General features: G+C 38.2%; 1 protein-coding gene across 1 annotated transcript; it reads left to right on the top strand.

Moving 5' to 3' along the window:
• Nucleotides 1-711: 711 nt before the first annotated feature.
• On the top strand, nucleotides 712-11,438 carry LOC134664847 (histone-lysine N-methyltransferase, H3 lysine-79 specific). The gene is made up of 9 exons (XM_063521578.1): nucleotides 712-826; nucleotides 1,787-1,931; nucleotides 2,579-2,701; nucleotides 6,367-6,547; nucleotides 7,738-7,811; nucleotides 7,877-7,969; nucleotides 8,056-8,627; nucleotides 10,026-10,101; nucleotides 11,070-11,438. The coding sequence occupies exons 1-9, from the start codon at nucleotides 795-797 to the stop codon at nucleotides 11,232-11,234; spliced, it is 1,461 nt and encodes a 486-aa protein (XP_063377648.1). The 5' UTR covers nucleotides 712-794; the 3' UTR covers nucleotides 11,235-11,438.
• The last annotated feature ends 275 nt before the right edge of the window (nucleotides 11,439-11,713 follow it).

Here is an 11,713-nt window from a genome sequence, read left to right as displayed (position 1 = left end):
ACTCATTATTTATCGAGGTATAATCACCCTTGTTAAAATAATATTTATAGCGTGGTGCCGGTATAATAGACTTTAGCACAGAAAATTGCAATGAAATAATTAAGGCTTCATGGTAAGGGTCAATTGGGACTAAGGGATCACAACAATTGTTAACGCACACGATATCGTTTGATAATATTAAATCTAATGTTTTGTTATAGCGATTACGGACCCCATTATATTGATGCAAGTTAAGCAAATTTAAATCATCAATAAAACCGCGCTCCTCGACTGTAGTATAATTAACGGGGGTTAAATATGAATCTTGGATCAACCATTCTATATTACTCATATTAAAATCCCCGGAAATTAGGAAATGATTAAAATATTTTTTTTCCACAGTAGCACTGTAGTAAAATTGCAAACATGTAATTTAGGTAGGTACTTATGGTTTCTGAAAATTGAAACACCAGAAATAGCTCTTGTTAAATATTGAAGGGGGGTTTTAAAAAATATGAGACTATAACTTTCCAGGTTTGCCTTGCACGTTTGAAACCAATGTAAGTAAATAAGTTAGTTAACCTGTCCTACATTCGTCAATCCACATAAAGGCTCGTGACGGCAACAAATCAACAATGAAAACATTCCCTGAAGCGTGCAAGCCTTCCGATTCAGTGTCGTTTCAGTTCGTTTCAGCCGCAGTTGCTCGCGAATGCCCGGCTACAACCGACCTCCATGTAATTACCCATCACCGCCGTATACTACGATTATATTGTATTGTATTGTATTGTAGTCATGTTTAGTGAAACTCACTGATGTTTGCTTTGCACTCACGGCGGTTGCGTAGGTAGGTGCAGTGCCGATGTGTTGTAGACTTATGTTAATATGGATGTAACTTCCTAGTATTGGTGTTAGGTTTCAAGATTACGTTACTGAGGCTTATGAAATAGAGGATATCAGCTGTACCTTATCTTACAGGATAAAATGCTTAGTAATGAAGTGCTGCATCAGCCCTATTTGCCTATTTCTATGGAACCCCTGAAACTTTTTGATGCTGTATTTTTGAGCAGAGGGTCCAAAGAACCAAAGGCCTCAAATTTCCCTCTTTGAAATGTAAACCTTAGCTCTTGATTGTTTCATTTGTTTTGACCGAGCATTTAATAACAATTAATATTAAGAATAATCCAAATTTTTTATATAATTTTGATTTGTTTTACTTTTTATGTTTTGATGTAAATCTTTCTGCATATTTTAAGGAAATAATCCGAGTAGCTACATATTTTTTGGACGGGAGACTATTTTAGTGTCTCTTTCTCTTTTCCTCCACTGAACCCTGTCGTTTGTATTTTCCCACCACCGTTCGTGCACCCCAGCCTGCACCATCTGTGGTGTCCCGTGGGTCCCACTTAGCAACCATTTTGGCCTACCTTTCCAGATTAATTACCTAAAATAGGTAAATTGGAGAATAGATAAACAACCATTTTCGTCTTCCGTGCACTGTTAAGCGTCAGTTGCACCAAACCGTCTGTTACCGATAAAACGTTCGCTAAATTTTATTCTATAGGAAGCTTCATAGTTCACTGCTGATTGTCGTTGATCAGTCTGTCAAGTGTGGTTGGTGCAACTGGCCCTAAATCAGTTAAATGTTAACTAACCTACTGATGGAATAACGTACGTAGCCGGGTACTGACTGCCTCGGACGATTGCCGCGCAACGTTCGCCACGCGAGGCAGCCTCGGTCAGTAGGATTTTGTTGCACGAGGCTGCCGCGCGCGGAAAAGCCGATTAGCACATTTCAAGTCCACAGGAGGCTGAGCGCGCCCACATCAGGGTCGGCGCGGCGGCGAGCGCGCGAGCGTCGCCTCGCGCAGCTGACTCGCGTGGAGGGTGAGCGTTTGGCGCAGGAGCGGAGAGAGCGCGCAAAAAGAGAAAAGTGGGAGCAGCAGCGACAGGTGAGTACCCACGATGGGGCAAGTTGGGGCCGTTGCCCCACCCTGGTCTGTTTGACGAGAAGCTAAACATTTTTAGGAACAATTAAGGCACGTAACCCTATTTCTGCCCCACTCTTCAAAAAATACTGGGTACGCACATGGGTGAGCGGCAAGCTTAGTGTGTTTAAGTCAGCTGAGTACGATCCAATAGGGTCGGCACAATATCTACCTACTGAAATGCCCTTTACGAATTTTTGTACGCATCTATTTTTCTGGTTTTTTCTGTGATCTGTGTGGCATAGGTAAGGTACGAGTAGCTACTAAATTAGGTATAGATATAGGTATAGATTAGGTACACTTGATAAAATGAGTTAGTCGCCTATTAACTTAGTTATTATAAATTCTAAAGCAAATTGAATGCCGACCGTAGAGAACAACTTACCTACGTCTATTCAATCATCAGGGTATTGACGGAAGATTATGCGCAGTTATAGTAATCCATAGTTTTACAAAAGGTCAAGATTTAATTAAAATTTACAATTATGTATGTTTTACTCCATTGCTGGACATAGGCCTCCCCCAAAGAGTGCCACAATGACCGGTCTCGCGCCACCGCGGAGCAGTGGACGTCCTCTGGCTGATATGATGATGATGTTTTACTCCGGCAGGCCCGAGCTGAGCTGGCGTCATACGAGCCATGGGGCCGAGCCGGTGGCGGAGCGCCCAACCCGCGCAGCCTACGCCGCACGGATCTGCGCGCCTGCGGCATCTATCCCGAGGATGAACTGAAAGTAAGTACAGCCATATGCCATGTCAACAGTTAAATGTGTCAGTGAGGTTAGTAGATGTTCTTGCCTAGGCCCGCAGTTAGACGTGTTCGAAGAGAACAATGCCATTTTCCTTATATGAAATAAGAATCTTACGTTAAGCTTAGAACTAAAAGTTAGTGATGTTAACACTAAATAATGGCGCGGGCATACATATGTGAATGAGATCACATTCGATATATCCAATAAAACTTGATATATCCACAACAACAAACGATAATTTGCCTGCGATGGCTGCGATTACGATCACGTTTGCCCTAATGTTCAAACGAATAGGCAACATTGAGAAGAGTTACTTATGCACGTGTAAATGTGATAATAAGCACATTATAGCAATTTAAAAACGAAACGTACCTATTTATAGTACAAAATTATGAACATTTCATAGATAGGTACTCGTAATATCACTTCAACCCTTAAGTAGGTCATTCGTGATGTGAACTTTTATAAAGAATCGCACGTAGATATCAGGTAAACATAGCTTTCTATAGTCAAGGTACTTTTACGCTCCGAAGAGGCAGTTGAACTAAATTGGATTTCGTATGAAATGTATACAGGTATTGGATAAAGGTATGTAGCCTCCGTGACCTTTAACAACTTTCCACGAAGAGTCGTCACATTTCTTGATTGACACGTCGGGTGGGGGCCGATTTGGGTCATTTATAGCTTTGTTATTTTCCAACGCCGACGTAGGCCTGACGCTGATGCCTAAATGATAGGCTTCAAACTTACGAGTATACCTATAACAAAATAACCCTTAATATTATTAGTTACTATAGATGGAATCTTTAAAGACTTATAAAAAAGCTCGCAAGCAAAATATTGTTTTAACCACGGGTCTGAAACCGGTATTTGCTCCATACAAAAATACCGGTATTACATATTACGTTCGTTTTCGTTCTTTGGTTTATTACCTATTTCATTTTTAATGGGACAATCTCATAATACGAAGTTGTTATCTAAATACATGATTCAGTCCTACGTAAAGAGCATAAAATAATTCAAAATATTGGGCTATTTCGGGGGTTTCAAAAAATACCGGTTCCAAGCCCTGGTTTTAACAAAATTTTTAAGTAACTGTCACGTCCTCAATCAGAACTTGAGTAACATAGAGGTGCGGTCTTCATAAGTAGTTGTACCTACCTACCTACTGCTGTAATGACGTAGCTCTTATTTAACTTATTTTGAGCGATAGGGATAGTCTGTGCTGATATCTGTTAGAAAAATACTGCAATATTTAATTGATAGTCGCTGTAACATTAGCTGTCTTTGTTGGCTAAGTATTGTCAAATTTTTATCAGGCACTGATATTTAGGTCATTCAAAGTTATGTTTAATCACTCTTTGTAAAAAATGCGAAAAAATGCGAATGCTTAGGTGGTCTGCAGGAGTGACACTCATGGACAAAGTGCCGAACCGTTACATAAGAGGCTCGTTCAAAATAAGACCCATACAGGACAAGCTAACGGAAACACGACTCCGATGGTACGGTCATGTCATGAGAAGGCCGGAGGACCACATGACTAGAAAGGAGTGCATGAAAGGACCGAAAAAGAGTGGACGACCCCGACTTACATGTCAAGTCAAGTCAAGTCAAGTCAAAAATACTTTATTCATGTAGGCCTAGTAACAAGCACTTATGAACGTTTTACATAATAATATATTATCTTAAGCTAATTATCAGAGCAATTTATTGAAGTTAATATTATTCCATAGTAATATTGGATTATTATACAGATCAAATTTAATACTAAGAATTTCACAAAAAGATCGTCAAACATAAAAAAAAATTGTATAAAAAATACTAGTCTAGAATGTTTCTAGAATAAAATCTAAATGTCAATAACAAATGTCAATAAAACTTAACAAAGAAGTACATACATTGAATTATCTATTTCGAGTCACAATTAATCCCACGTTGTTTTATCACTCATGTAGTCTTGTGTGGTATAATAAGCTTTAGAAATAAGTTTACGCTTTACATAATTTTTAAATTTATTAATTGATAATTCAGTAATATGGTTTGGAAGTTTATTATAAAATCTTACACAATTACCCATGAATGATTTTTTAATTTTATGGAGCCGTGTGAAGGGCACTGCGAGCTTATGTTTATTTCTAGTATTAATATTATGAATGTCACAATTTTTCCTAAAATTAACAATATTTTTATGTACATACAGAATATTCTCATAAATATATTGACAGTGCACTGTCATTATGTCAATTTCCTTGAATTTATCTCTAAGTGAGTCATGGATGTCTGTAGTTAGGAAAGACCTAGAGAATAAGAATATAGATCCAACGACGACCCAGAACAGATATAACTGGAGAAAATTGATTAGGAGAGCCGACCCCAAATAAAAGTGGGATAAGGCCGGAAGAAGAAGAAGAGACTCTTTGTAAAAAATGTAAGAGTTTACTGTTTTTAAGAAATTCAGGTAGAAACAAAATTCGACGTGGCGGTGGGAATGGAATCTTAAAAATGTTACTCTACTGCTTAAATAGGAACAACCAGCTTTCAAATATCTCTATGATAAGTTTATTTAAGTGTTCTTACACCATTCTTTACTTTGCTACCTACACTTAAAAACAGCTAATAAATTACCGACTTGAACAGCTATAGAAATAAAAAATGGCCGTAATTTAAAAAGTGATCACTTTTGGAACACTTTATCCCAAATGAGAGTCATAAAATTGAATCATAGGAGTCAATTACTGTCTAAATACACGGTTGAATATGATATCTCATAACCGTTATATATTAGCGGTAATTATTATGTAAGGAGTGTCCGTTGGCTATAAATCTATATAAGGTAGGGGTCAATCTTGCGCAGCGCAAATTAAATGCATGGCGCAACTGATGAGTAAAAACCAGTCAACTGATTTCCCAAAGGCCAGGCTCATCTATTTTTCGACCTATATGGCGGTGGCTTCATAACATTTAATGATAAGGATGAATTACCTACATATTCAGATTGATTGGTTAGTTTGCGCAATAAATTCCTGCAAAAGATTTATGTTTCTTTGCTAAAAATATTATGAGTTATGAGTTTACTTGTAATTATAGTAAAATACATACTTAATCATACAATGTTCGCGGTCATTTATTTATTTACCTACCGCAACCTATATTTTTTTATGATGTTTAATTAATAATTAGTCTATTTTTTTACGAACGCGTTTTTTATTAAATCTCGGATTTCCAAAAAGCCCGCATATCTAACCTAACCTATCCTTCTGCTTCTTAGATCCACTTGCACCATCCCGCTAACCCGGGGTTAAGCAGTTTAATCGTCAACCAAGTGTCAAATTGTACTGGTAACCATGGTAACTCCAGGTTTAACCGGTAAACCCCGGGTTAGTGGAATGGTGCAAGTGGCGCTTAGTGATATCCTTTTTTATGGTTAAAAAACGTTTTCCCACTGTTCTTGCCTTTGGGTCTCCCCTGATATATCGACGCGCAGCGAAAAAGCCGTCGACGCGTCGGCAGGCGCCGGCCGATGCGAGCCGAGCCGAACGACGACTTTTTCGCTCTTATTGCGTGGACATAAAGCTTTTTCCTATCGGCTTTTGCCGAATGCGCGTCGATATATCAGGGGAGACCCTTTATGTCCGTAAACTTCGCAGGGTGTGTCATTATTCGAAGCATGCCGCCGCTGGTCGGGCCGGCGTCGGCGCCGGCGCACGCCGCTGCGGCTGCGCGAGGACCCGCAGCTCTGCTACGCCGAGAACCTGCGGCGCGCCGTCGACAACGACATCCGCTACCGACAGACGCCGGACCAGCAGCACACCTACAGGCAGATACTTGGTGAGCGGATAAGTACCCGCTACTCTATTTAGTGTAGCTGATGATAGTCCCTGGTGTTCGCTTAATTATACGGCAAATGATGATGATGGAATTTCCTTTTGCAGAGTTGCTCCTTTTGACCCACAAATTGATTTGAGAAGGGGAGCCAATCGAATTTTTGATGCTTCATTTTGACTTAAACTTTATTTTTTACAAATTTCGGGGGGCACCCCCCTTTACGTCAAAATTTTGCATAAAAAAATCGGTTGGCTCACCTTCCTAAATCAATTTGTGAGTCAAAAGGAGCAACTCTGCAAAAGGAAATTCCATCATCATCATTTGCCGTACAATCAAATTAAGCGAACTATCATCAGCTACACTAAATAGAGTAAAGGGATTACTTTTTACGAGTATACAGAATACTTTTATGACCGGTTCAATGTACTGATTACTTAACTCTCGAGTGTGTGAATGAACAAAATATTGTATGAAAATATTATCTTAAGTCTTTTGTAAAGATGACAGACGGAGATTGAAAAAAGCTAGTTAAAGTATCGAATACTTCATAAAAGAAATGTTAATAGATTATAGCATAACGTGCTTCGAAGTAAGTATTGTTGTGTATGTGCAATACGTCTAATATGTAGGTACGCAATGAGTCTTAGCATTTACAATATAAGAAATGTGGTATTTATTCTGCGATAGTATGCATTGTAGAGACATAGTGTTTGCGAAAATATTTGACAGCCAAATGTTGATAATGATTTATAGCTTCGCTTTGCAAGGACTCGTAACAAATAATGAAGTACTGAAAGTCTAAAACGCTGATGGGCATAATTTAATTGCATTTAAGTATAGCACTATGGTTGTTTTAAAATGTTGCTCATGGATGACCTAAGCTTGAGCCTTAAGGCACTAAATGAGCTTAATTGACAGATATAAAAATATGACATAGAATTATTTATCTAATAGCATTGACCTTTCCTTTCTTGTTTATTATTTTAAGATAAAATAAGATTAGAAGAATGAAGTATAGGGTATTCTATGGGAGAATAGTAATTATGTAACTTAGTAGGAACTGAGCCTATTCTTGATTTTTCTATGTATTTAACTAGCGGTCTAGATGAATATTGAATCGGTAAACTTGTTGCTTCAAGTTTATTCAAAATCAAATTTAGTCATATATTTCAATTATTTTCTTTTATTTTCAGACGATATGGTCGATACGCGCAAACGGGCTATCAAAGACGAAATGAAGAAAAACCTAGAATACGAGCGGAAAATGGTAAAGATTGATTATTTTTACCATAATATTTACCAATATCGACTCAACTGATTTAATGTTTTCAGCAAACTATGGATGGTCCGTGGGGTAAGCCGGGACCTGGCGGGACTATATGGAGAAACCCTAGAGACATAGGGTTAAACTTCTCAAAGTCAATGGCAAGTTCTGCAATTATATTCCTTTCTATTATGCAGTTTTTGTTAAACAGATTTAAAAAAATCTTTTCTTATGTAAAATGTTACAGGGTTGGACCGACAACGATCTTTTAAATAAGCTACAAAGTGATGAACACAAACGCTATAAGAGATCTTCACTGACTTTGCCTAACGTAAAGAGAGATGATGATACGAGTACTAAAGATAAGGAGAGAAACACGCCAGATGCAGACAAGCCTCAATGCGAATTAAAACTTCCTGATATTAAACACACTAATAATCCGAAAAGTAAAAATAAAGAAGCACAGAAAGAGGAAAGTACACAGACCAGCAACGGACAAGTTACAAACCATCAAGTTGTAAAAAAAAATGATGGCGTTTCGACAGCTAATAGTAAAAACAAACTAAAGAAGAAGAAATTTGTAAAGAGGTTACCAAATGGGGAGAAAATTAATCGAACTCTACCTGAGGAAGAGCATGTTGATAAAATTGAAGTAGAAAATGCAATAGATGTAGGAGAAAAGCAGTTGACACCCGAAGAGACGATACTGCGTGCGACAGGTGGGATAGAATTGGTGCCTATCTTGGCGCGGCGGAGGCGGGTAGGCGCTCGCACGCTGCACTCCAGTGACGTCACTAGACCCCCAGAGGACATGTGCCAGTGAGTGTTAAAATGCGTATTACGGAAATTGTTTTAAATCAAGCAGGCAGGCTAACTTAAAAATATGTATAAATATACTGAAAAATTGGCGGGACACACGTCAAAGCTACGCTAAGCTTAATTTTTCTGATAGTTTCTGAAGTATGTCTTACTTATGCTTAAAATTATTTAGATAAAACTAAAAGGTCAAACGACAAAAAAACGATTACCTTTTGTCAATACTCTTAAATAAATCTTTACATGCCTCTTATTCCGCGCATCCCATTGTGATTTCACAATAACTTATTCCATTCAGATGTCTTCTTATGTAATAAAAACAGTTGGGCATTATTCCGAATAATCGGTGTGTCCAAGGTTCGTTAGAATAATAGATTTTTAATTTCAAGAGGTCATCTTATCTGACCCTTAGCATAAGTAGGCGCATAACTAACCGTGACATCTTGAGAGAATTTCTGCTAATGTGAGTGGATTTTGTATAAGAGCCTATTTAGCCTAAGGCGATACTAGTTATAGTACGGTGTATGCTTACAATGGCCATATCAATGTATGTTGACATTCACAGGAGTATACAAATGAATGCCGAATTATTATGACAATTCTCGTTAGTTCTTATTAAGAACGAGGTAACCGGTGCCAAGATTGCTTAGACACAGTTATGTGTAAGTTTTATTAATTAGCGCTCCGGCTTAATGAATACATTATAAATGGAAATTCGTTATTTTTATGACAACGTTGCAAAATCCTGCAGGCGGCAGGGTACGTATACCCAATATGTTGTATCGTGGAATTTTTGTAATGCGTTGTGCAATGCGGTAGAATCTCGCGCCGCGGCAGGCGGGCAGATGGTTCATATTTCTTCCCAGCGGCTGATCTTTATCTCCGTTTCGGCGCAATCCGTTATAAAAACAACGTGAATCGGTAAAAGGTTAATTAGCATACAATATCAATTAACTGGTAACGGTTTCATTCGTGCGACGCCTATGTAATCAAGTTAATAAAACAAGTGAATAACGATGTCGATTGTCGTACGTTAACAATAGTTGCGTGGTATAATATGCGGCTTATCTATTTGTAGTTATGACAGATTAAGGTGATCGACATGACAGATATTTCGTGTACCATCTATAATGTGCAGTGGCTGTATGTAGCCATCGATCGTGTCATGGATTGCGTCACGGCTTTCTATCCTCGTCGTGATATATGACGCTAGAGAAGGTTTACGGATTTCATTAGTACTCTTAATAAAGCGTTTGCCACCGCTGATCTTTGACATTGTTTCGTTTGGTAATAGTTTTTAATTTAGTAGGCGTTATTATCGCATGCGTTAATCAATTTTAATTATCTTTTAAAGTATAATACGCTTCTTTACTTATATAATTGGTTTCTGTATATTTGTAGATGGCGAGAACTTCTGAACGAGGATTATCTGAGAGAATTGAAACACCAAATGAAGGTCAAGTACCAGCGAAAAGAGGTAGTTTTATCAAGTTTCAATTGTTTCTTATACTACATTAAGAACTTGAGCATTTCCTGTATAATAAGTTAAAAGGGACTTTATCGTGTAGGTACACTTATACACGGTGTAACATGAGGAAACCGAATAATTTTAACCATGCATTTCTGAGGTCAAAAGAAGTAAAAAATGTCATATGAGTTTAGGCCAATTTCGCCAAAAAAAAAATTTTTTTTGTTTTGTTTTTTTTCAATTTTTTGTATGTATTTGTACATAAATAATAAATGTTATTGGTAAACTTGTCACTTAAAATTGATTTTTTCATTTTTTTTTCGTCGAACCTACTTTTTGCAAAGTGTTACTTGTCACTTTTTGACATCTATCAATAAGGATATTTAGACTACGTCCCTTAAGCAGCAACATCACCATCAAAAATGCCTTTTACACCATGTAACAATAAAAACTTATTTTTTTTTTATTAATAATATCTCTGAAACTAGGCGAATATCAAAAAAGTTTATAGGACATTTTTGTCTCTAAATATGATCAGGAATACGCTGTTAAAATTATTCGGTTTACTCATGTTACACCGTGTATAAGTATACTTATTTATGTAATTATGCCAACGTTACTAGGCTGGTTTTGTTATCTTGGAGCATTCGTGCTATTCTTTAAAGTCTTGTTTAGTTGAAATAATGTACTTACATATTTATTAAAATATTGATACTTTAATTCATTCCAAAATAATATGGTAGCTACCGATAAAACCGATATACTTATGAGTATTCTAGGCTCTGAGGATGACACTGATATGAATGTCAGGTATGGTATAGTCAATCAATTTGTGTTATGGACAACTTTGTACCTCGACGCAGTGACAAATAACATAAATGCCATGAGGTATCCAATGTAATTATCACTGTGATAAAGTACAACTTCGCCCAGAAATCAAATAGCTGACTGAATCTACATACATTATGTGTTACCAGGAAGCTCGTCAGAACTCGGCTGAGAGCGTGCGGCAGCATCAAGAGACTTGGGCCTCACTGTGGGGCCGCCCCGGCCACGGCGCGCCGCAGCAACGCGGGCGATACGCCCGGAACAACCTAACGCGCCTGCTGTATGTTGGGCCCCTTACCAATACTTTTACGTGAAAACGGTTGACTGATGACGCATTTCTCTGCGTACCTGCAGCTTTCTCAGTGAGAGAATAAAACCTAAGACCAACACAACATGATAGGCCTGTATAGGAATCCCTGTGTGGACCTTACGTCCGTACCTATAACCTAGCATGCCTACTGTATGTTGCACGCTTACGCCCACTAACAGTCACAAGTCTGGAAAGGGCACTTTCACGAGCGTTGGCCACTGTGTTTAATGGCTCCTCTACACAATGGGCCCACGCCGGCCACTCCAAGGGACGCATTTATGCGTTAAAGGGAGCAAGTGATATTGCTATCTCATTCTACCGCATGGCTGCGTCCCTTGGAGTGGCCAGCATTGGCTCAACGTGTAGAGGAGCCATAATGCCGATGCGTCGAAGGATGATACATATTTATAAATTTGCAGGCATACATTGTAACAACACCAAATAGATACCTAATAATGAAGATGTAGGTATACTTGTACCCTC

This window comes from Cydia fagiglandana, chromosome 5 (assembly GCF_963556715.1).
Source record: "Cydia fagiglandana chromosome 5, ilCydFagi1.1, whole genome shotgun sequence".
Lineage (NCBI taxonomy): Eukaryota > Metazoa > Arthropoda > Insecta > Lepidoptera > Tortricidae > Cydia > Cydia fagiglandana.
Note: the sequence above shows the minus strand (reverse complement) of the source record. Positions and strands in the feature narration are given on the sequence as shown.

What these genes read in the sequence shown, in the direction of transcription:
- LOC134664847 (XM_063521578.1), top strand. Translation starts at nt 795, where the DNA reads ATGTTTGCTTTGCACTCACGGCGGTTGCGTAG. An exon ending in CACTCACGGCGGTTGCGTAG is followed by an intron (nt 827 to 1,786) that starts GTAGGTGCAGTG and finishes TCAAGTCCACAG; the next exon opens with GAGGCTGAGCGCGCCCACAT. An exon ending in ATCCCGAGGATGAACTGAAA is followed by an intron (nt 2,702 to 6,366) that starts GTAAGTACAGCC and finishes TAAACTTCGCAG; the next exon opens with GGTGTGTCATTATTCGAAGC.